This window comes from Pongo pygmaeus, chromosome 21 (assembly GCF_028885625.2).
Source record: "Pongo pygmaeus isolate AG05252 chromosome 21, NHGRI_mPonPyg2-v2.0_pri, whole genome shotgun sequence".
NCBI classification, from domain to species: Eukaryota; Metazoa; Chordata; class Mammalia; order Primates; family Hominidae; genus Pongo; species Pongo pygmaeus.
This window is the reverse complement of record NC_072394.2, coordinates 34,911,899-34,937,060: the sequence shown is the minus strand read 5'-3', so window position 1 is coordinate 34,937,060 and position 25,162 is coordinate 34,911,899. Positions and strand designations below refer to the sequence as shown.

At 48.0% G+C, this 25,162-nt stretch overlaps 1 protein-coding gene across 2 annotated transcripts in view; it reads left to right on the top strand.

Moving 5' to 3' along the window:
* NOL4L (nucleolar protein 4 like) overlaps positions 1-25,162 on the top strand; it is a 144,918-nt gene that overhangs the window by 75,426 nt on the left and 44,330 nt on the right. For both annotated transcript variants that reach the window (XM_054467037.2, XM_063659126.1), the window contains exon 4: positions 852-961. In XM_054467037.2, coding sequence (XP_054323012.1) covers positions 852-961 — 110 coding nt within the window. The remainder of the gene's footprint in view (positions 1-851; positions 962-25,162) is intronic.

The following is a 25,162-nucleotide window of genomic DNA, read 5'->3' as shown; positions in this document are numbered from 1 at the left end:
ACTTAGACAATGGTTGGAAACAGATGCCTTCAAGGGTCTGGCAAGTATCATAATTGATACTTGCAAATTAGCAAAGCTGTGCAATACGATAAGGAGTGGTGAGGACTGTGGCAAAATGGGAGCCACACACCCTGCCTAAAAGAAGTGGCTGCTGAAGTGGCAGTGGTTGCTTGCCTTTGGGAGTGGGGGCCCCATGTGGCCAGACTTTATGTTCTTCAAAGAAGCCAAAAATTCATACAAACACATGTGTGTGTGTTGGGGGGGGGGGGTGGGTTTGTTGGGGTTTTTTGTTTGTTTTTTAGAGATAGAGTCTCACTCTGTTGCCGAGGCCGGAGTGCAGTGGTGTCATCACAGCTCACTGCAGACTGCAGCCTTGACCACCTGGGCTCAAGCGATCCTCCCACTTCAGCCTCCTATGTAGCTAGGACTACAGGCACACACCACCACATCTGGCTAATTTGTTTTATTATTTGTAAAGATGAGATCTCCCTGTGTTGCCCAGGCTGGTCTCGAACTCCTGGGGCCTGTGTCCCCTCCTGGGGCTCAAGCGATCCTCCTGCCTCAGCCTCCCAAAGTGCTGGAATTACAGGCATGAGCCACCGCGCCCGGCCTCATTGTTTTTTAACATGTGAAATCTCTAAAACGCTGGCATCTAATAAAAAAACTATTTTTGACACCATGCAGTCCACATCTCTGGGCCAGATGTGGGTGAGCCACAGAGTCTGCAACCTCTGACCTGTGCCTTCTCCTCCAAGGTGGCTTCCTCTTCCACGGGCTCTGTTAAATGCTCCATGTGGGCGACAGGCCCACAGCACAGACTGAAAGGGCTTTCCTTTTGTTCTTTCTGCCAGAAAACGAGCCTCCATCTCCACTGGTCTCTGGGATTATTGATTACAACATGCCCCTCACCTCCACCTACCTGAAGCAGATGAAGCTTCGAGTGATGAATTCCCAGGAGCAGGTAAGGCGGCCGTCTCCCTTCACCCCACCTGGAGGCGTCCTGACTTGCCTGGTGGTGGTTGATTCTTTCCAAGACTTGGGGCCACAGCTTGTGTAAACACACGGGAAATCAAAGAGGCCCTTATCTGGTTATCTGGGCTGTCCAGGCGGTTTCTCGTGAGTGGGTCTCCTGTGCAGACAGCCCTGTGGGTCTTCAGGGAGAAAACTTTCCCCTTGGGTGGGCTCGTGGGAGGAGGGGGAGGAGGGGACGTGGAAGGGAGGGAGCCGCAGCCCTGGCCCCTGGAGTTGTTCTGTCTCTGCTCTGCCCTTTATCGCTGGCCTCTTGCCACCTTACCCCAGGGAGGCAAGAGAGAGTAGCCGCCTGCCTGTGGCCTCTGTCACTCTTGGGGCCCAGATGGACTAGGAGATAGTCCTTGGAGGGTGGCCCTAGGGCCTCCTGGCCTTCCAAGCCTCCCCAGCTGGGGTTTGCCAAGGGCCATGAGACACCATGGAAACAGGCTATGAAAAGAAACTCCCTCTCGCCTGCCTTCCCACACAGTCCACCTCCTAACCCTTTGCAAAGCAAGTAGCATTACTATCTTTCAAAGAAGGACTAGGTGAGTTCCCCTCCACCTCCACCCCTGCCACTGCCTAAAACCAGGGTAATCACTTCTTGCCTTCGGCTTGGAGTGTTCTCATCTCTTATGGCATCCAAACCCATCATGTCCTTGTGGCCCTAGCAGGGGATTGGATTCTTTCTCTCCCATTGAAAGATGGGTCAGAACTCGAGTCTGTCTTCCAGCCCTGGGTGCAGCTGTCCTGTGCTGCCGGTCTCCAGCCCTGGGTGCGGCTGTCCTGTGCTGCCGGTCTCCAGCCCTGGGTGCGGCCGTCCTGTGCACTGGTCTCCTTGACAACCCCAGCATGCATGCTCCGTGGGGGTGGTAGCTCCTCGGCCAGATCTATGGTGATGTAGCAGGACACGTGCAGGTGGCATCTTGGCCTGTGATACCCAGTTTGAGGACTTCAGCTGGGTGGCTTGAACCTGCAGAGCTGCGTATTCCTTTCAAGAGGCAGGGCGGCCAGCCCTCCTGTCCCCACACTGTGCCCAGACCCTAGAGGCTGTGTGAATTAGGCTTTGCTCTGAGCGGTAGAACTGTTTTCTAGAACTGCGTCTCCCACGTCTTCTCATCTGAGCGTGCCTGTTCTGGGATGGTTGCGTCTCCAAAAACTTCACATCATCACAAATAATTCCAGTGGGGAAAATGGGCTTGGGTTGGGTTTCCAACGCACAAAGGCAAAGTAGTTTGGGCTGCAGGAGTGTCGGTAATGAGGGTGTCACTTTTGTTGTTGGTTATAGAATCCCAGCACCACTGTGCAGCCTCTGCGTTAGGTCTCCTCTGACTGCCACTGAAGAGCAATCTGTGGCCTTTCTTTCCTGTAGCCATCCTCACTGTCACCGGCACTTGGCTTCGTAAACACGGTTATCACCGTGCTCATCTGTGCCCATGAAGAATGAAGCACAAAACCGCACAAACAGCCCAGGAGCACAGCCCCCAGGTTTTGTTTCCTACAGAATGGCACTAAATCCAGGTCACCACTAGAACCAGTAGTGGTCAGTGTCGTGCAAGTTGCGATCTCTCACTAACGAATCAGATATTTGATCTGGTTAAAAATCCTAACTGTATCTTCACTTGCATCAGTAGAAGGAGGGGAGTTAAGACTATGGGTTAGGTGCTTTAACGAGGATTCAGTCATTCCACAAATATTTAAGGAGCTCTGTTCTGTGAGCCAGGCTCTGGGGATTAGCAGAAACAGCAGTACCCCTAGATTTTCTTTCTTTCTTTCTTTTTTTTTTTTTTTTGAGGCAGAGTCTTACTCTGCCACCTAGGCTGGAGTGCAGTGGCCCAGTCTCGGCTCACTGTAACCTCCACCTCCCGGGTTCAAGCGATTCCCCCATCTCAGCGTCCTGAGTAGCTGGGATTACAGGCGCCTGCCACCACGCCTGGCTAATTTTTTGTAGAGACGGGGTGTCCTCATGTTGGCCAGGCTGGTCTTGAACTCCTGGGCTCAAGCAATCTGCCTGCCTAGGCCTCCCAAAGTGCTGAGATTCCGGCTGGCATCCCTGTATTTTCTTCTGATCTAGGGGAGACAGACACTATCTGGAGGATCGCACACAAATGCCCAGCTCACAGCAGGCGGTGATAAACAATGGAGGAAGTGATCAGTGGGACATTGCCACGGTGCAGAAGGACACGTGGCACTGGGGGTACTTAGGGTGGGCTGGAGGGTGGACTGAGGCAGGGGTCAGGGAAGCTGTACCTCAGAAAGGGAGCTTCAGCTGAGAGTGGAATCTGAAGGGAAGAGAGTTCCAGGCCAAGGAAACAGCTTATGCAAAGGTCTTGTGGCTCAAGGGAGGACCAAGCCTGCAAGAGATTTGAGGGGCTGGTGTGGCTGCAGTTGAGAATGTGAGGAGTTCTGTTGCCAAAGCAAAAGGGGGAGAGCACAGTGTTGGGTGCATAAGCACCTGATGAGTATCGGGATGAACCAAAGTTCATGACATGAGATGCAGGAATTGCCCTGGTGAGGCTCTGGTAGCTCCCAAAGGAAGGAAGGACTGTGGAGGGCATTTGTCTCCAGGGTGCTCTGGGAGTCCAGCTGGGGCAGGGCCAAGATCGAGGTGGCCTCTGCTTACAGTGGGGCTGGATGTGACTTCCTCAGCTTCATTAGTAGTTTCCAGGTGGGGGCCTCTGAATGTAGCCAGCTTCTTCTGAGTGCGGCAGGAGATGGAAGTTCAGGCCTGCCTTTCACCACCTGGCAGGTGAAGCAGCCTCTCGCCTCATGCCTAGAGCCCTTCATCTGTCAGTCTTCAGCACTCCGTGCAAAGCAATGAGCTCTCAAGGCCTTCAGCCTCTTAGGCAGTGCCGTTATCCCTGTTTTATGGCTGGGCACGTGGTGCAACATGAAATCACATGGCTCACCAGATTATTTATCTGTAGCATCAAGGAAGGGCCAAGGACCCAGCAGTCTTTGATTCTTCAGCTTGAGTTAGAACTAAAAATACATATACTTGAATTACTAGCTTATTTCCTGTGCAGCAAAGGCAGGCCAGGGTGGGCGAATGACTCCCCACCATCCAAACACAGCCGCAGGACAGGTTCAGCTGCTGTCAAATCCGATGTCCCAAGATAAGGCTTTGAGAGTGGTTTCATTTCATCACTCTGACCACAAAATGCCAAAAGAGGACATCTGTAGTGTTTGCAAATTTCTAATGCAGGTTACGTGGAAAATAAATCCAATTCTAAAGTAACCGGTATCCAGGATAAATATTTTGTTTTATTTTATTTTATTTATTTATTTATTTTGAGATGGAGTCTCACACTGTCACCCTGGCTGGAATGCAATGACGCGATCTAGGCTCACTGCAACCTCCACTTCCCAAGTTCGAGCAATTGTCCTGCCTCTACCTCCCGAGTAGCTGGGATTACAGGAGGCCGCCACTAGGCCTGGCTAATTTTTTTTGTATTTTTAGTAGAGACATGGTTCACTCTGTTGGCCAGGCTGCTCTCGAACTCCTGACCTCATGATCCACCTGCCTTAGCCTCCCAAGGTGCTGGGATTACAGGCATGAGCCACTGTGCCCGGCCAAGATAAATATTTTATTAATGCTGAACAAAGCTCTATGTCTGAAAACTTTGGTTAAGAAAAAATCTCAACAATCTGTTTATTTCCAACATCACGTATCCAAGAGACAAATGGTAAGATAAGGAGAACATTTTCCCTCACTTTGCTTTGATCAATATGCAGGTGGTGGGATTTTCTTAAGGGCTGGACAGAATCATGTTACTTGTAGGCCAGTTGTATCAGATTAATATGCTAGAAAATGAGTCCTTCTCTGCAGAGGGTATTAGATAATATGAAAATTCAATAACAAGATTCACAGAAAGAAGAAAGATTCTTCTTGAAGTCTGGTTCAATGCACCCAATATTTATAGCGTCCTCAATGTACAAGGCACCACTATGGGGGTTAGACTCCACCCTCTCGGCACCTCCAGCCTAAGACACAGACCCCGGGGGCTGTCATCAAAGTGGCCACACTGAGCAGAAAATAGTGGAGTGTGGCCTGATCAAAGAGTTTTTTATTTGGGAATACTCTTATAAAGATATAAAATGGAAATCGTATTTAGTTGTACAGAGGAAGGAGCCATCTTCTTGGAAGGGGCAGGGAAGGAAGATTTCAGGCCCCTTGTAGAAATTAGCTGTGGAAGCAGAGAGACAACTGTGCTTCTTCTCCCACCCAGAGGAAGCCGAGGCCCAGAGAGGCTCAGGGCTCAGCTCTGGAGGACTGTGGGCACCTCCCTTGCCTCCCTCTCTGCAGTTCCTGGAGCAGAGCTAATGTCCCGCTAATGGTTTTAATGGTCCTCACAGCAGTGTGTAAGTGGTGCGGCTCCATTGTCTGAGCCCACGTGATGGAGGTTCTAGCTTGCCCCCATTAACCTCTGCCTCCTTCTCCTCTACTGTTCTGTCCTGGCCCAGAATTTTCCTTGGGTCCTGGAGGGCAGGTGAGGAGGAGCAGACCCCTTCACAGACAGTGAGCTTTTCTTAGTAGAGGGGACAAAACAGCAGCCACAGAGCTGTCACCTGGGACAGAAAACAGAAGGGGCTAGTGCCAGGAAGTTCAGGGGCACTGGCTTATTTATTTATTTATTTGGAGACGGAGTTTTGCTCTTGTTGCCCAGGCTGGAGTGCAATGGCACGATCTTGGCTCACTGCAACCTCTGCGTCCTGGGTTCAAGCGGTGCTCCTGCCTCAGCCTCCTGAATAGCTGAGATTACAGGTGCGCACCACCACGCCCGGCTAATTTTGTATTTTTAGTAGAGATGGGGTTTCTCCATGTTGGTCAGGCTGGTCTTGAACTCCTGACCTCAGGTGATCCGCCCTCCTCGGCCTCCCAAAGTGCTGGGATTACAAGTGTGAGCCACCGCGCCGGTCCTGGCTTATTTTTAAAATGGTATTTGGGCAAGCAGAGAGGGCCTGGGTGAGGGAAGCTGAGAGGTAACAGCTGGAGCAGGACCTGGGGCCAGGGGAGGCTGGAGCCAGTTTGGGGAACAGAGGAGAAGGAGGCCAGGACTCCGAGGAAGCCCCCTCCTTGGAAGCCAGGCCCAGGAGGGAGCGCTTCCTCAGTCAGCACTAGGGAGCGAGGTTCAGATTTCGAGCAGGAACTTTCTCAGGCTTCCATCCCCCTAAATGGAGAAGGAAACAAGCCCACCCTGAAAAACTCTCCACATTCATTTGTTTAAGAAAACTGTGATAAATATATAAAACCTAAAACGTGTGATTTTAACCACGTTTAAGTATATAATTGAGTGGCATTGAGTATATTCACAGTGTTGCACAACCATCACCAACTATCTATTTCCAAAATTTTTTCATCACCTGAAACAGAAACTCTGTACCCATTAAGCAATAATTCTCCTTCCTCCCCTCCCCCAGCCCTGGTAACCTCTATTCTGCTTTCTCTCTATGCAACTGGCTCTTCTAGGCACCTCATGTCAGTGGAATCAGACAATATTTGTCCTTTTGTCCTTTTGTGCATCAAGTCTTCAAGGTTCATCCATGTGGTAGCATGTGTCAGAACTTTATTCGTTTTTGTTAGTTTTTTGAGACAGGGTCTCACTCTGTCACTCAGGCTGGAGTGCAGTGACATGATCACAGTTCACTGCAGCCTTGCTCTCCCAGGCTCAATCTGCCCACCTCAGCCTCCTGAGTGTCTGGGACCACAGGCGAGCACCACCACATCTAGCTAATTTTTGTATTTTTTTTGTAGAGATGTGGTTTCGCCATGTTGTCTGGGCTGGTCTGGAACTCAAGCGATCTGCCCATCTCAGCCTCCCAAAGTGCTGGGATTACAGGCATGTGTGTTATTGCGCCTGATCAACTTTATTCCTTTTTATGACAATAATATTTCATTGTATTAACCATACATTTTGTTTATTGTATTTGTATTAACCACATTTTGTTTATTGCATTTATCTGTTCATGGACATTTGGGTTGTTTCCAATTTTTTGACTAACTACATTTACTTTTTAATCATTATCTTTTCTCTTTCTTTTCTTATGAACCCTCTCAATCTCCCCCCTGCCCAGAAAGACCCCCAAAATATGGGCAGACACAAAGGAGAAGGAGTGTTAATGAGTTACTGTGAGAGACTGTCACTTACTCAAACAGTGCTGACTCATGGGGTTCTTACCATGGAGAACCCAAGAGTACTGACTTAGACAACGATGTTTAGGAGCCTGATAGCAGTGATGATTCCCTTCTTTCCTTCCTCAGGCTGCCCTGCAGCCCAGGTGAACTGGGAGTTCAGAGGAGTAAGAGCAGAATGGAAACATGGCCTTGTCTCCTGCTGTGGCTCAATGTGTGTGACCTTTGATGGTCTCTTAAAGAAGCAGAGGTGGCCGGTGCAGTGGCTCACACCTGTAATCCCAGCACTTTGGGAGACTGAGGCAAGTGTGTCACAAGGTCAAGAGATCGAGACCATCCTGGCCAACATGATGAAACCCCATTTCTAAAAATACAAAAATTAGCTGGGCCTGGTGGCGCGTGCTTGTAGTCCCAGCTACTCGGAGGCTGAGGCCTGGGAGGCTTGAACCTGGCAGGCAGAGATTGCAGTGAGCAGAGATCGTGCCACTGCACTCCAGCCTGGCAACAGAGCAAGACTCAGTCTCAAAAAAAAAAGCAGTTGCAGAGGTTCTGAGATGTTTCTTTTTTCTTTTCTTTTTTTTTTTTTTTGACAGAGTCTCGCTCTTTCACCCAGGCTGGAGTGCAGTGGCTCAATCTTGGCTCACTGCAAGCTCCGTCTTCCGGGTACACACCATTCTCCTGCCTCAGCCTCCCGAGTAGCTGGGACTACAGGCGCCCGCCACCACGCCTGGCTAATTTTTTGTATTTTTAGTAGAGACAGGGTTTCACGGTGTTAGCCAGGATGGTCTTGATCTCCTGACCTCGTGATCTGCCTGTCTCGGCCTCCCAAAGTGCTGGGATTACAGGGGTGAGCCACTGCGCCCGGCCAAACCCAGCTATATTCATTCTTAAGGTTCATTTTGTTTATTTTCACCAATGTGAACCTCTGGTTAGAAGTGTATTATAACTGTACATCCCAAATCCAGATGTTGGTCAGGCTGGTCTCAAACTCCTGGCCTTCTGATCTGCCCACCTCAGCCTCCCAAAGTGCTGGGATTACAGGCGTGAGCCACTGCACCCGGCCTCTGAGATATTTCTTTAAATTTAAAGAGTAATCTCCATGGACTAGAAATAGAATGTAGAACTTCTAAACCAGTAGAGTGAATAAAAGAAACACAGAAAACTTAATCAGTCCAGCAAGAGTGATTAAATGGAGACTAAATGAAGAAACCACAAAAAAGAGATATATGTATACATATAAAATAAATATAAAGGAATATGATAAATAAATGTATATAATAAATTACATAAAGTAATGTAATACAAACAAGACCAAACTACTAAATATAAAAAATGTGAATGGGTTAAATTTCATTACACAGTATCATAAAAAGCTCAGATGGGCCTTCTTAAATGGCATTTGGTATTTACAAAAGACATTTATCAAAATGACACAAAAAGGAAAATTAAAACAAAAAAGAGGGAGTAGTGCTATTCATGTTAAATAAATGTTCAAGGCAAAAAAAAGCATTAAGTAGGGCAAAGTGTGATATTTTATGATGATTAAAGACAGTTTCCCAGTGACACTACAGACCTTGGAGGTCTGCCATTGGGGAGGTGAGGAGGGCTGTTAAGCTTTGCTGTAAGAGGCAGAATCTTTCTTTCTAGCTCTCAGCATATCTTTGCCATCACCACTCTCTTTTCACCATTTGCAGATTTTGCTACTGTCTTGGAATAGCCATTTATCTAGACCGTTCAAACTTTGAGCATCTGTGTCTGCTCCTGAAAATGTGCATGGACCAATAAGTGGGGTAGGCCCTGTGGCATTTGTGAGGATATGGGGTCTGCTGCTTTGTCTGCCTAGATTTTAGTCTGCCTCATTCTCTCCCCACGGGGCTCTCCCACTGAGGCCACCACTTTCCTCTCAGTTCTCAGCCTCCCAGGCTTCTACCCGTCCCACCAACTGTCTTCCCTACTCCCAGCCTTGCTGGTCCACTTCTGGCTTCTTTCCTTTGCTCCATCTATTACCTCCTCTTGTTGCGTAGCTGAGCTGCAGGGGCCTAATTTGCCACCATGAGAACACGGGAAAGGCCTGAAATGCCATCGGCCACATTTTTCAGTATCTGAGAATCTATAGCCCAAACCTTCATCCTGTCTCAGTAAATTCCTGGCCCTGTGGAAGGTTTACGCTGCAGCAACAAAACAAAAGCAACTGAAATACTGTCCTTGACCAAGGCTGCTGTTGGGATTTCTCTAGGCAGAGGACCATCCTTGGAGCATTTCTGCTGTGCGAGGACATACAGTTGGAGAAGCCGCTGTGAGCTTCTACCTTGTGCCCCCAGACCTTCCACCACAATCCCAGGGCAGCTCACCTACAGAAATCGCTTATGGGTGGCCCTTTACCCCTTTTTAAATTGTTTTGATTTATTTGCATTTATTTATTTTTTATGTTTATTTTTTATTTTGAGATGGAGTTTTGCTCTTGCTGCCCAGGCTGGAGTGCAATGATGTGATCTCGGCTTGTTGCAACCTCTGCTCTCAAGTTCAAGAGATTCTCCTGCCTCAGCCTCCCCAGTAGCTGGGATTACAGGCCCCGGCCACCATTCCTGGCTAATTTTTGTATTTTTAGTAGAGGCGGGGTTTCACCATGTTGGCCAGGCTGGTCTCGAACTCCAAACCTCAGGTGATCTGCCCGCCTCAGCTTCCCAAAGTGCTGGGATTACAGGGGTGAGCCACCACACCCAGCCTGCATTATTTTTATTTTTATAGATAGAATACTTTTTTTTTTTGAGATGGAATCTCACCGTCACCTAGGCTGGAGTGTAGTGGCGTGATCCTCACTGCAGCCTCCACCTCCCAGATTCAGGCGTTTCTCTTGCCTCAGCCTCCTGAGTAACTGGAATTACAGGCGCCTGCCACCAAACCCAGCTAATTTTAGTACTTTCAGTAGAGACGGGGTTTCACCATGTTGGCCAGGCTGATCTTGAACTCCTGACCTCAGGTGATCCGCCTGCCTCGGCCTCCCAAAGTGCTGGGATTACAGGCATGAGCCACCATACTCGGCCTCTAGAATACAGTTTTTAAAATCATATAGAAAAATGGCAGACCCTGCCCCAGCCTCCCCACTTCAATTTCTACTCCCTAGGGACAGCCTCTTTTCTTATTTTTTAGCTGTCTCTTCTAGTATTTAACTCCTATTTTGAAATAACCTGCTTATACTATAAGTTCTTGATTTTTCAATTGGGGCTTTTGTTGTTGTTAATTTCTTGCTGTAGGAAATAAGTATTTGCACTCTTACACCCTCTCATAAATACACTTATTATTTCTGCTTCCTCCATCCTGTGACATATCTATACCTCTCTATTTAGATAAATTGCTATTCATTGTTTATATTATTATGACTGTGTGCATATTACTCATAGCTGACCCAATTAGCATATGCTATGATTACATTTCCTTACATTTCCTTTCTTCGGATTCCCCAGAGTTAGTCATTGCCTCCTTTTCCCCATCCGTAGCTCTCTCTCTTTTGATATTGCCTATGCTGTGTGTGTTGTCATTTTTATTTTTATGTACTCAGATGTATCAATTTTTTCTTTAAATCGCTTCTGCATTTGAGTCTTAAAAAGGCTAACTCCACTCCACCCCCATGTTTTCTTTTAGTATTTTTATGTTTTCGTTTTTTTTGATAGACTATTTTTGAGAACAGTTTTAACTTTAGAGAAAAATTGGGAAGATAGTACAGAGTATCCACATTGCCCACTCCTGGACACACTGTTTCCCCTATTATCAATGTCTTACATTAAGGTGATACATTTGTTACCGCTAATGAACCACATTGATACATTATTGTAACTAAAGTCTATAGTTTATTTAGATTCCCTTAGCTTTTACCTGATTTCCTTTTCTGTTCCAAGATTTCATCCAGGATACAACATTTAATTTTCATTGTAACATTTAATTGCATTTAATTGTCATGTCCCTTTAGTCTTCTTTGGGCTTTGACAGTTTCTCAGACTTTCCTTGTTTTTGATAACCTTGACAGTTTCGAAGAGTACTAGTCATGTATTTTGTAGGATTTAGAAATTTGACGTTTTTCTCTATATAAAACCAGGGTTATGGGTTATTAGGAGGAAGACCACAGACATGGAGTGTCATTTTCATCACATCCTGTTAAGGGTCCATAATATCAACATGATTTAGGACTATTGCCATTGGCCTTGATCACATCTGGTTGAGATAATGGTTGTCAGGTTTCTCTGCTGTCAAGTGACATTTCCCTCTTTCCACACTGTGCACTTGGGAAGGAAGGCACCGTGTGCAGCCCACACCTGAAGAGTGGGGAGTCATGCTCTGCCTTTTTTAGGGTGAATTATCGACATAAATTATTTAGATTGCTTATGCATAGGAGATTTGTTTCTCCTCCCCCACTTATTAATTTATTCAGCCATTTATAGAAGTCGAGACTCATAGCTGTTTATTTTATGCTTTGATGATCATTCAATACTTCTTCATTTTGTTGTACAAACTGTTCTAGCTTTGGCCATTGGAGCTTTTTCAGTTGTTTCCTGTGCTCTTTTGCCATACCTCATTGGTGTTTGGGGTTTTTGTTTGTTCGTTTCTTGTTTTTTAGTGCTTCTTTGCTTTCTGGCACTGTAAGACTCCAGGCTCATCTTGCATATTTCCTGCCCCAATCCTGGAATCAGTCATTTCTCCAAGGAGCTCTGATTCCTTTTATTGGAAAACCATATTAAAAACCAAAATATCTGATGGAGACCATCCTGGCTAACACGATGAAACCACGTCTCTACTTAAAAAAAAAAAAAAAATTAGCTGGGCGTGGTGGCAGGCGCCTGTACCCCCAGCTACTTGGGAGGCTTAGGCAGGAGAATGGCATGAACCCAGGAGGTGGAGCTTGCAGTGAGCCGAGATTGCGCCACTGCACTCCAGCCTGGGCAACAAAGCAAGACTCCGTCTCAAAAAAAAAAAAATCTGGCTGGGCATGGTGGCTTACACCCATTATCCCAACACTTTGGGAGGCCAAGGCAGAAGGGTCTCTTGAGTTCAGGAGTTCAAGACCAGCCTGGGCAACATAGCAAAACCTCATCTCTATATATTTTGTATAAAACAAAACAAAAAAACAAGATCTGGGCACTACGTGTGCCCATTGGTACTGAAGTATCCTTTCTTGCAGGCCCTTCCAGCTGACAGAGCAAAAAGCATACATGTTTTTATTTTCATTTTTTATATTTAATCTTCGATCCATTTGGAGCTTATGCTGACGTATTCTGAGATACAGATTCCGCTTAACCCTTTTGTCTCAGCATCATTTGTTAAATACTCCACTTTCCCCCTCTGATTTGAGATGACACCTTTAAAACTTACTAAGTTTACATCCCAAACAGAATCTACTTCTGTTTGGTCCATTGGGCTCCTTGACTATTCATGTAGCAGCACCAAACTGTTTTAAGTGTGACAACTTTATCATATGTTTTAATATCTAGTAGGAATTGTTTCTCCTTTGTTGGCTTTCTTTTTAAAAGTTTTGCTGGCTTGAAAAAAGGCATTACTTTGAAAAAAATAATTGTTCCTTTTTTTTTTTTTGAGACAAGGTCTCCCTCTGTTGCCCAGGCTAGAGTGCAGTCGCAAAATCTTGGCTCACTACAACCTCCGCTGCCCGGGTTCAAGCAATTCTCCTGCCTCAGCCGACTGAGTAGCTGGGACTACAGATGCCCGCCACCATGCCCGGCTAATTTTTGCATTTTTAGTAGAGATGGGGTTTCACCATGTTGGCCAAGCTGGTCTCAAACTCCTGGCCTCAAGTGATCTGCCTGCCTTAGCCTCCCAAACTGCTGGGATTACAGGCATGAGCCACCGCACCCAGCCAAAAATTGTTTCTTTAACGCCTAAAAATGTTTGTATCCCCTTTTTGGTGGAGGAAAAATACTGCAGCAGCACCACTGATCTGACCACACGAGCATTAAGTGAAGACACTTTATCCCAGGCCTCTTTGTTCACTGACAAACAGAGGTGGACTGAGAGCCAGGAGCACCATGAGCCCAGTGTCAGGATCGGGGGGCTCTGAACATGGACAGCACAGCATTCCCCATCCTCCTAAAATGGTATCATGCAAAATAGGGCATTTCTTTAAAAAAAATTTTTTTTGGCTGGGAGCAGTGGCTCACGCCTGTAATCCCAGCACTTTGGGAGGCCAAGGTGGGCAGATCAGAAGGCCAGGAGTTTGAGACCAGACTGACCAACATGGTGAAGCCGCGTCTGTACTAAAAATACAAAAATTAGCCGGCGTGGTGGCAGGAGCTTGTAATCCCAGGTACTCAGGAGGTTGAGGCAGGAGAATCACTTGAACCTGGGAGGCAGAGGTTGCAGTGAGCTGAGATCGCATCACTGCACTCCAGCCTGGGCAACAGAGCAAGACCAAGACTGTCTCAAAAACAAACAAACAAAAAAATTTTTTAAGTAGAAATAGTGCCTCACTTTGTTGCCCAGGCTGATCTTGAACTTCTGGGCCTCCCAAAGAAAATAGTGCATTTCTTTTTTTTTTTTTTTTTTTTTTTTTTTTTGAGACAGGGTCTCACTCCCGTTGCCCAGGGTAGAGTGCAGTGGTGCAATCACAGCTCAATGCAGCCTCGACTTCCCAGGCTCTAGTGATCCTCCCACCTCAGCCTCCCGAGTAGCTGGGACTACAGGCACACACCACCACACCTGGCTAATTTTTTGCATTTTTTATAGAGATGGGGCTTCACGTGTAGCCCAGGCTGGTCTTGAACTCCTGGGCTCAAGCGATCCTCCCACTTTGGCCTCCTAAAGTGCTGGAATGACAGGCATGAGCCACCATGCCCTGTGAAAATAGGGCATTTCTAAACTTGAGAGGGAATGATTTATCAGAAACCTTTTTTTTTTTTTTTTAAGAGAACAGAGAGAGGCGTGAAAAGCTCATTCTCAAACATCTTTTGTTATGGGGCATTATTTTTGCAATCAGTATATGTTCTTGAACATCCTGGGGTGCTTTCTAGAAACTTACCACAATTTCTAAATTCTCACAGAAAATGAGCGTTTCCTCTGTTTTGTGAGGGCAACCTGAGCTGGGAGAGGTCTGTCTTTTCTTTCCTCTCGCTTCCCCGAAGCTGTGTGGGAAAGGGGAAAACAGCCACCACCCTGTCTGGAAAGCCAGTGTCTGGTGGGGTTGGCAGATACCCTGAACCTGAACAGCTCATTGTCCCCAGCAGCTCCTTGAGGCTCGAGCCCCTTCCGGGCTGCAGACCTCCACCCCCACAAATGCGAGGATGCCAAGGTGGCCTTTCAACTTTATTATCTGGGGAAAGAAATGCAGGAAGCACTCATAATTTACTGGTGCAAGCAGGAGAGCTGCCTGGTGCCATAAGCAGCAACCCTGCATGCAGGGCTGGCCTGGGGACACTTTGTGTGTGTCAAGGGGAAAGCTTGCAGAGGTCAGGAGCTGCTACCTGGGCATCCATGAATGAAGGGGGGCAGTGGCTCTGTCCTGTCAGAGCTCTGGCAGTAAAACACCCCTGCCAGGCAGCCCAGAGAGCTGACTCCGGCTCTGTTTCTAAGGACAAGAGAGACCTAACAGGAAAGGAGACGTCTCTCCTGGGCTGGGCCAGGAAGGAGCAGCTCAAAACATCCAGATGGTCCCTGTACTGATGGCCGCCCTTGTGACCGCTACAGCCTGACCAAGACCCAGAAGGGATTCGTGATCTTGTGGCTAAGTCCTGTTCCGTTTTGCAACTAAACTCCTCACTCCAGCTTTTGGGTGCCTCTTTCACCCAGAACTAGTGGGATATTTTGGGCAGGGTGCTTTTCTGAAGCCGTCCCTGGTTTTCCTTGCTTTTTATTTTGAATGCGGGACCCCTGATGGCTTTGTCAAGCCTTCTACTTAAGGCACTGAAACTCAGGCAGCTCAGCTCCCTGGCAGCTGAGTATTTAGTGGTTGTGGCTTTTACACAGGTTCTTGACCCACCCTGACTCTTGTCAGCCTGATGGGTCCTTTTCGTGTGGGGCCCAGATAGGCCCTGTCACCCCCAGCAAAGAGCAGCTCCAGGAGACCTGACTCCATGGGGCGGGTGGGTGGGCCAGGGCTTTGTAACCAGACCTGGAGGGTGCAGGAGGGTTTCAGACGCTTCAGCAGCTGATGTCTGGAGATCAATTAGAGATAATGGCTTTGGGTGGACTGGAAGAAGCATGGCCAAGCTTTTTCCTGGTCATGATTGTGTTTACCTCATTATCAGGCTTTTTTTTTTTTTTTTTTTGAGGGTGGGAGGGCACAGTGTTGCTTTGTGAATTTGTGCCGTCTGCTTTGTTTTGCTCGGGGTGACTGGGTGTGGATCCCGGCAGGCGGGTAGCTCCCCGACCCCTATTCAGACTGAGAGGCACACAGCACAGCTTCTGCTCACGGCCGACCAGACCCTTGTCTTCCCTGCAACACAGCATCCTGTAGTTTTAAAGAAATTTCCTAGGCCAGGTGTGGTGGTTCATGCCTGTAATCCCAGCACTTTTTGGGAGGCTGAGGCGGGTGGATCACCTGAGGTCAGTTCGACACCAGCCCGGCCAACATGATGAAACCCTGTCTCTACCAAAAATACAAAAAAATTAGCCGTCTGTGGTGGCAGGCACCTGTAGTCCCAGCTACTCGGGAGGCTGAGGCAGGAGAATCGCTTGAACCTAGGAGGCAGAGGTTGCAGTGAGCTGAGATCATGCCACTGTACTCCAGCCTGGGCAACAAGAGTGAAACTCTGTCAAAAAAAAAGAAAGAAAGAAATTTCTTCCTTCCTTCACTCAAAAATAATTTCCGAGGTTCCTACTACATGCTGGAGGTCATTCCAAGCATGCAGGATACCACAGTGAATGAGACAGATAAGGTACCCATCCCTAGGAGTTCACAGGCCTGGAGATGATAAACAAGGCAATATAAAAAAAAATATGCAAAAGGAGGAAATTTGGGGTAGATAATTAAAATAGAGTAAGATGACAGACTGTGCCTCAGGGCGAGAAGACCTCTCTGAAGAGGCGGCAATGGTGAGAAGTGGCTAGCCCTGCAGAGATGAAGTGGGAGGGCTTTCCAGGCACAGGAGACAGCACATGCAAAGACCCTGGGGTAGCAACAGCAGTGGGGCTCAAATAGAGGAGCAAGGGGGAGCTATGCCTGGGAGCCGTCTTCAGAGGCAGCTCTCCCAGGGCCTGCCAGCCGGATGCACATGTGTTGTGATGTGAAGCCTAGTGGTGATCTTTCTCTGCCAGAGGGGAGCAGGGCAGGGACCTGGGCCTGTCTCAGGTTGAAAGTGGAGATGAGCACCTGAGAGGGAGTCCAGCGACTCTGGTTCTAGGTGTGCCTCTGCCCCACGAGCCATCTAACTTTTATTGGGGTGCAGTGATGTGATCACAGCTCACTGCAGCCTTGACCTCCTGAGCTCAAGCGATTCTCCCACCTCAGCCTCCCGAGTAGCTGGGACCACAGGTGCGCAACACCGTGCCCAGCTAACGTTTGTATTTTTTGTAGGGATGGGGTTTTGCCATGTTGCCCAGGCTTGTCTGGAACTCCTGGGCTTAAGCAATCCCCCACCTCAGCCTCCCCAAAGTGCTGGGACATGAGCCACTGCACCCCAGCCATCTAACTTCTTCATGCTGCAGCTTCCCTGTTACTAGATCAGCAGGTTTGGGTCAGACATCTGTGGCTTTCAAATTTTGCATTTTGATGGAGGAACCCCTTTCTTCAAGAGACTGTCTTCTGGGGAGGAAGTTGAGTGGGTCAGGGGTCAGCAGCAGACAGGCATGTTGCTGGCAATGCTGGGCACGGAGCCCAGAGCCCGCCCACCTGCCCCTTTCGTCCCCAGCAGCCCATCTGCCTCTCCTGCACCACCCCAGGAATAGGCCCGGGCAGTCCTGAGCTTTGGCCTGCAGTGCCGAAGATAGTCAAGGAGAGGGGCTCGATCCAGCACAACCACAAGCAGCCTCCTCGACAGATATGAGTCACAGAGCCCATGCCCTGCCAGCCCCATGGTCATTCTAAGGCTCTGGCGTTTAGAATGGCTCTAAATACCTCAAGAGATAAGATAGAAACAGAAGATGTTCTTTAACTGGGATACTCCTGTGGCTGAGGAAGTGCCCAGGCACACGTGTGCTGCAGCCGTGACAGTTTTCCCTCCTTCAGAGTCCACAAGTGAGGGAACTAAATGCTCGTCTGCTCCCCAGGCACCACAGTACGCACAGCAGGTGCCTGGATGTAGCACCCCTGTGTCCTCTTCAAAGAGTCAAGAGGCTCCTGTGTCCTCTTGAAAGAGAAAAGCCACATGGGAGTGGGGGATCCTTGCCATCTAGTCCACCCGCGGACAGGAGCCATGTGAATAAGCCAGGAATGCTTTTGACTACAGGCCCCCAAACCCAGTTGACTATAGCAAAACATGAAGTTATTTTACTCCTAAAACAAGAAGAATGGAGGAGCCGCCGCTGGTGCCATTTGCAATGTTGGGTTGGTGTCTCTGTGATGTTATTGAGTCTTTTCCTCATGGTTGCAAGTTGCCTGCTATTGCTCCAACCTCGTCCGCGTTCGAGGCATTGTGTTGATGTCTCATTGCTGCAAAATGGTCACGTGGTTCCCAGTTGTAAGGGAGGCTGGGAAATAAATAATTTCATGTTTCTACCCTCTGTGGTTGAAAAAGATAAGGGAGAATGTTGATTCAGGGTATAATTCAAGAAAACTGGTTCACAGTCTCTGCCACAGCCTGGGCACAATCAACTAAACTTTGACAATCACTTTGGGTGTTAAGATGCCGAAGGCTTGGGCAGAGAAAAAGAATGGTAAGGAAAGGAAACGGGGAAAGTGGGGAGGAAGAAGAGAGGAGAGGGAGGTAGGCAGGAGAGCAGGAACAGCAATTGTTGGGGGTATCCTGTGTGCTGGGTACCCCCAGACACAGAATTCAGTTCCTCAGCACACAGGGAAACTGAGGCTCGGCTTTAGAGAGCTTAAGTAATTTGTTTGTGTGTGTGTGTGTTGTATGTGGGTTTTGTTTTTTTTTTTTTTTTTGAGATGGAATCTCACTCTGTGGCCCAGGCTGGAGTGCAGCGGCATGATCTCAGCTCACTGCAAGCTCTACCTCCTGGGTTCAAGTGATTCTCCTGCCTCAGCCTCCCAAGTAGCTAGGATTACAGGCATGTGCCACCACACCCAGCTAATATTTGTATTTTTAGTAGAGACCAGGTTTCACCATGTTGGTCAGACTGCTCTTGAACTCCTGACCTCAGGTGATCCACCTGCCTTGGCCTCCCAAAGTGCTGGGATTATAGGCGGGAGCCACTGCGCCTGGCCAGTAATTTGTCTGAAGTCACAGAATTAGTAAGAAAGAGAGCCCTGGTCTCTCCAACCTTAATGCTGTTATTTCTCAAAGGAAGGGGTGGGGAAAGAGAAAGGAAAAAGAAAGCAACAGTCAGGGTAGGCACAAGCTGAGGCCGCAGCAGCACCAGCACCATCGGCTCCACATGGACAGACCCAGGTCTGCTTATCTCACCACTGCTGTCCCTGCACCTGGACCGGGCCTTGGAGCACAGTAGGGGCTCAATAAATACGTGCGGACTGATGACTGAGTTATTACTTAGTTTTCATAGTACCATCAGTATCCATAACTATAGTTCGGGCGGTGCTCTGTGCCCGGCACCAGTCCAGGCCTCTTCAGCTATCATTGCATTAGGCCTCACTGCAACCTTCAAAAACAAGTCCCTGCTGTTGTTCCCTCATTTTAGAGATGAGGAAACCAAGGCTTGGAAAGTCAAGTCACCTGCCTGAGGTCACACCGAGCAAGGGCCTGAGTGCAAACAGAGCGCGTCCGCAGCTGTCCACTCCCCTCCACACCTGGACATGACCCCCTACACTAGATTCAGCCCCAGAAAGGTCCCCATGCAGCATCCCTGGCCCCAGAGCCTTGGGCCATCATCCACACCGGAGCTGTGGGCTCTGTCATGAAGGGACTGAAGGCCTAGGCAGGAGGTGCTGCCTGCCTCTTTCTCTTGGTAACCTACCCCCATTTCCCCGCATGGCTTCCTTGGACCGAGTGAACGTAAGTTAGTCTCACACCCCCACAGCCCGTGGAGGGTCCTTACCTCTCCTCACCTGCCGGAGAGCCAGCTAGAGTTTCATTCCTTCAGGCTTCCAAGGCCAGCCTCCTTCCAAGGCTTGTATGGAGAAGCCCTGGGGTCCATCCCAAGGCAGGGCCTCACAGCAGTCCTAGCCCATTCCCAGGTCTTGGCCCAAGGGAAATCTCTGGCTGCATCTGACTCGCACTGGTGGGTTCCTCCTTCTGCTCTGCTGGAGGTTGATGAAGCGCAGCACCACATGGCCTGGCTCAGTGGTCTCACCTTAGCAGGGCCCACCACACACCCTGGAGACCCACACATCTTGGTCCAGCACAGCCAGCGGCTTCTAGCTCCATGACTGTGGACGTGTCACCTGCTCTCTGAGTGCCAGTTTCTCCACTCTTGGGTGACTGGGTGAGTCACTTAATCTTCCTCCCAGAAGCCCCTAGTCTTCATGTGCACAATGGCAAATGAATATCAACCTTGTTATTTGGTGGATTAAATAAGATAACACATACACACTGCCCAGCACAGGTGCCTGGTGTCCAGTGGGTCGCAGTAATCAACTACACCGAGCTCCAGGCTGCTTAGCCATGGAAGCTGGCCTGGCTTGCTGTTTCCCCTTTTGAAACTTCTACTGAAGCATAATGCACATTCAGAAAAGAGCACGCATCACTCAGTTTCACAGCTCAGCCAAGTTCACAAACTGACCCCACCTCCTGTGACCCATGACCAGATCGAGAAACAAAACATCAGCACCACCCTAAAGACCCCTTGTGCTCCCTCTAGTCACTGCCCCTGGGCCAGGGTGACCACTGACCTGACTTCTAGGAGCATACATTGATTTTGCCTGTTCTAGAACTTTATAGAAATGGAATTGTACAGCATGTGCTCGTTTGCTCACAGGCATAAGTGTGTGAGCGTCATCTGTGTTATGGCATACATCAGTAGTTTGTTTCTTTTTATGGCTGAGTAGTATTTCATGGTATGGGGGGCCCACAATGTATCCATCCTTCATTGGTGGACAGTTGGGAGCTAATGTGAATAGTGCTGCTATGACCAGCCTACCAGTCTGCTATGTGTTCTTTCTTTTTTCTGTCTTTCAAGACAGGGTCATGCTCTGTGGCCCAGGCTGGAATGCAGTGGCACAATCACAGCTCACTGCAGCCTTGATCTCCCAGGCTCAAGCAATCCTCCCACCTCAGCCTCCCCAGTAGCCAGGACCACGGGTGCATGCCATCATGCACAGCTAAATTCTTTTTGCACAGACAGGGTCTTGCTATGTTGCCCAGGCTTATCTTGAACTCCAGACTTCAAGTGATCCTCACACCTCAGCCTCCCAAAGTGCTGGGATTATGGGTGTGGGCCACCATGCCCAGCCTACTGTGTGTTCTTTAGGGAACATCTGTGTTCATTTTATTGTGTACACACCTGCAAGTGGAAATGCAGGGTTGTGGCTGGCCTTGGTGTTTTCTCTGAGCCTCTCCAAGGGCACCAGGAAAGAAGGGAGGGAAAAGAGGCATGTGCATGCCGCATGGGAGTTACAAAGTGTGGCCCGTGTCCAGGATGGCCCGCTTCATTCTGAGCCCTGTCGAAGACTTCAGAGCTGTGCTGGCAGTGGGCAGGAAGGGGCCTGAGTGAGGCAGTGATGCATCCCTACTGTGTGCAGGGTAACTCTTCTAAGAACCTGTCCCAGCCCTCAGAGCGAATGGCCCAGTTCGGAAAATGAAGTTTAATGCAGGAAATAGGAAGTACCACAAACGCGTCAGTTCAGAGCCAGCTGGGCGGCAGTCTGTGGAGGGATCTTGATTTGGCTGGGGTGGAAGGTGTCTTTGTTGACAGCCCAGGCACCTTTCCACCTCATGAACACCCATGCATCCTTCAGTGCCCAACTTAAATGTCACCTCCTCAGTGGAGCCCTCCCAGATCTGCTACGTTCTTCTCACACCCTGGGCACTTCCTTCCTAGAATGTTTCGGGACTATCAAGTAGAAACTGGAATACACCACCCAGGACCAGCATGCAGATCAGGATCCCATGAAGTCACTTGTTTAATCTCTCTCTCCCCTGCTGGCCTGGAGGCTCCCTGTGGTCAACCCTGAGTCCGTATTGTACATTGCCATGTCACCTGCCCTTGTCATGGTGCCTGGTGTGTGGTAGTGGCTCTGTACATATTTGTGGAAGGAACACAGGCCTAAAAACATGTGTGGTCAAAGGCATGGAGGGGTCGCACATGGGTGACTAGGGGACAAAAGATGGCGAGTCCGTCTGCAGCAGAGTTCCCAGAGAGGAACAGAAGGAAATAAGGCCAGCAGGGCAGTGGGGCCTCCAATGCCGGACCAGAGAGAGCTATAACTCGATTCCGCCGGTGACTGGGAGCTATTGAAGGTTTCGGAATAGGAGAGTGACATGACCAGAATTAACTGATGACATTTTAAAGCAAGACTTTTTGAAAAGGAGAATAATGAAATTGTAATTTTTACCTTTTATTGTGGTTTTCAGGAGAATGTATTTCAACAAGTCAGGCTCAGTTAGTTGTATTCGTAATGGAAAATTTATCTAAATAGAGAAGAATGAGGAAATAGTATTGGACTGTTTCTCCTAGATTTCAGCAAAGGTGTCAAACTGACTGTGAGGTTGCAGGCAGCTATGCAAAAATCAGTTAATATAAAGAATAAATGGATAGTCAGCGCTACGGCCCAGCCCACAGGTCAGGTGTTTTGAATCCAGGCACGTGTAGAGCCCTGGATTCTCCATGTCCTCCTCTTCCAGCCGGATGCCTCCCTACTTTCCACCTGTCACAAGCCTCCCACCTTCTTTGGTTCACAGTAAATGTCATCTCTTCCAGGAATCTTCCCTTTCACCCCCCAGCCCCCCAGGAGAAACATCTCTCCTTTCTCCATAAATATGCTGCACCTAGAGTACCCCTTGGCTGTGACACTGCTTCAATTATTTTTGTTATGGTGTGAGCAGGGTTATGGGGTAGAGATGGATGCTAGCCCTACCTAGTAGGAAAACATATATATGCATAATGTGTGTATATACATATATATGTATATATTTTATATGTATATGTATATATATGCATATTTTTATATGTATATATATATATATATATTTTTTTTTTTTTTTTTGAGATGGAGTCTCTCTCTGTCACCCAGGCTGGAGTGCAGTGGCATGATCCCAGCTTACTGCAGCCTCCCCTTCCCGGGTTCAAGTGATTCTTTTGTCTCAGCCTCCCCAGTAGCTAGGACTACAGACACGCACCACCATGCCCAGCTAATTTTTGTATTTTTAGTAGAGACGGTTTTACCATGTTGGCCAGGCTGGTCTCAAACTCATGACCTGAAGTGATCTGCCCACCTCGGCTTCGCAAAGTGCTGGGATTACAGGCGTGGGTCACCATGCCAGGCCAGAAAACTTATTTATTTATTTATTTATTTATTTATTTGAGAGGGAGTCTCACTCTGTCGCCCAGGCTGGAGTGCAGTGGCATGATCTCGGCTCACTGCAAGCTCTGCCTCCTGGGTTCACACCATTCTCCTGCCTCAGCCTTCCAAAGTGCTGGGATTACAGGCGTGAGCCACTGCACGCAGCCCAGAAAACATATTTGAAAGCCATAATACTGAGACAAGAATAGGTAGATCAACAGAATATAATAAAATTCCACACATAATAGAAAATTAGTATAAGATGACATTTCCAATTAGTGGATAAAGATGAGTTATTTAAAAGATGATATTTAGGCCAGGTGCAGTGGCACATGCCTGTAATTCCAGCACTTTGGGAGGCGAAGGCAGGAGGATTACTTGAGCCCAGGAGGTTGAGCCTGCAGTGAGCCAAGATCGTGCCACTGCACTTCAGTCTGGGTAACAGAGTGAGACCCTGTTTCAAAAATAAAAAATAAAAGATAAAAGATGGTATTGACACCACTTAGAAAGCCATTTAGAAAAAAATAAGCTAGATCCCCACTTCATTACTTATATTGAGATAAATAAAAGATGGAATAAAGATTAAATGTAATGAAGACATAAAGTTTTCAGAAGAAAACATAGGTGAATTACTTTTGTAATCTTAGAATGGAAAAAAGCTTTTGTTTTAACCTGAAGCTCTAAAGCCCTAAAGGAAAAAAAAAAATCAGATCATATAAAAATGTAAAATTTCCATATGGCTAAAAAAATCTTGTCATAAACTAAATAAAAAGACAACAAAAGGAAAACATATTTGCAAAATACATGACAAAAGATTAATTTTCCTTATTTCCAAAAAGTTCTCACCAAAAAAAAAAAAAGACCAACAATTCAAATAAAGAAATGGGCAAAGGATATGAACAGGTTAGTCAGAAAGAAAGAAAGAAAGAGAGAGAGAGAGAGAGAAAGAAAGAAGAAATACAAGTGCCCCATAAACACAGTGCACAGGAACATCTACTTACATTCCCAAGTGAAGAGGAGCAAAGGAAAATAAGAGACACCATTCTTCCTCCCTCAGATTGACAGAGATAAAAGAGATTGCTAATAGTAAACAGTGACAAGTGTGCAGTGAAATGAATGCTGCTAGATATTGCTGGTGGCAGAGTGAACTGGTGTAGCATTTAGAGAGAGGGATGTGACCCCGATTGTGCAATTATGAAATGTACAATCCTGATAATAAAAGCTACCATCTACCAAGTACTCCCTCTGGGGAAAAGATCAAGATGTCTTTTAGGATCTAGCCTTGGCAGTCACACAACCTCATTTCCACAATGCACCACTGGTTCCACAGCCCTGTGCATTGTGATGGTACCAGTGTATGAAACTGGGCAGTGAGGGTCATCATGGGCCATCTTGGAGACTGTCTACCACAGTTTGTAATCTCAAAGGGGAAAATTTGGTGCCAAATGCTATGTTAAACACACGTTAAACATAGTGGATCTTTGGAAGGCCAAGGTGGGTGGATCACTTGAGTCCAGGAGCTTGAGACCAGCCTGGACAACATGGTAAAACTCCATCTCTACTAAAAATACAAAAATTAGCCAGGCATGGTGGCACACGCCTGTAATCCCAGCTACTCGGGAGGCTGAGACACAAGAATGGCCTGAGTCAGGGAGGTGGAGGATGCAGTGAGCCCAGATCGTGCCACTGCACTCCAGCCTGGGTGACACAGCGAGATTTGGTAAAATAAATAAATAAATAAATAAAACCAACAAACAAAAACTGTGGATCACGTGTAGATGAAGAAACTGATGCTTAGAGAGGTTTAGGTATGGTGCCCAAAGTCATCCATCTAGTGTCAGAGCCAGAATTTGAACTAGTTCCATCTGATGATACTCTTTCCATTGGACCTCCTCGCTGGCCTCCCTGTCACCACTTCTGCTCCTTTATAATCTCATCTCCCCTGATCTAAAAACATAACTCAGATTGCATCCTCTCCTCACTCCCAGTGTAAAGCCCACACACCTCACGGGGGATGTTCAGGATGTTGCATGCTTGGCCCTGTTTGCCCCCTGACGCTCATCCCTCCTGCCCTCCTCCTGGCCCACATTGCTGTAGCCACTCTGGTCACCTTTCCTTTCATCAGCAGCTTTGCACCAGCTGTTCCCTCTGCCTGGAAGACAGTGCCCTCAGGTCTTCACCCAGCTGTCAACTTCTGCCCTCTGGGGATTAGGACACCCAGTGGCTTCCTCCTGGGAGAGCTCTTCCCTGACCACTCAGCCCAGAGCCCACCCTGGCCTCCATCCTCACTCCACCCCCATCCTCTGCCTCTCCCCCACCCCTTGTCCGCACCTCACTCCTTCTCTACAGGATCTAAGAAGAGTCACACATTAAGTTTAGTTGTTATTTCTCTCTCTCTAATTTTTTTGAGATGGAGTTTCGCTCCTGTCGCCCAGGCTGGAGTGCAACGGCACAATCTCGGCTCACTGCAACCTCCGCTTCCCAGGTTCAAGCAATTCTCCTACCCTAGC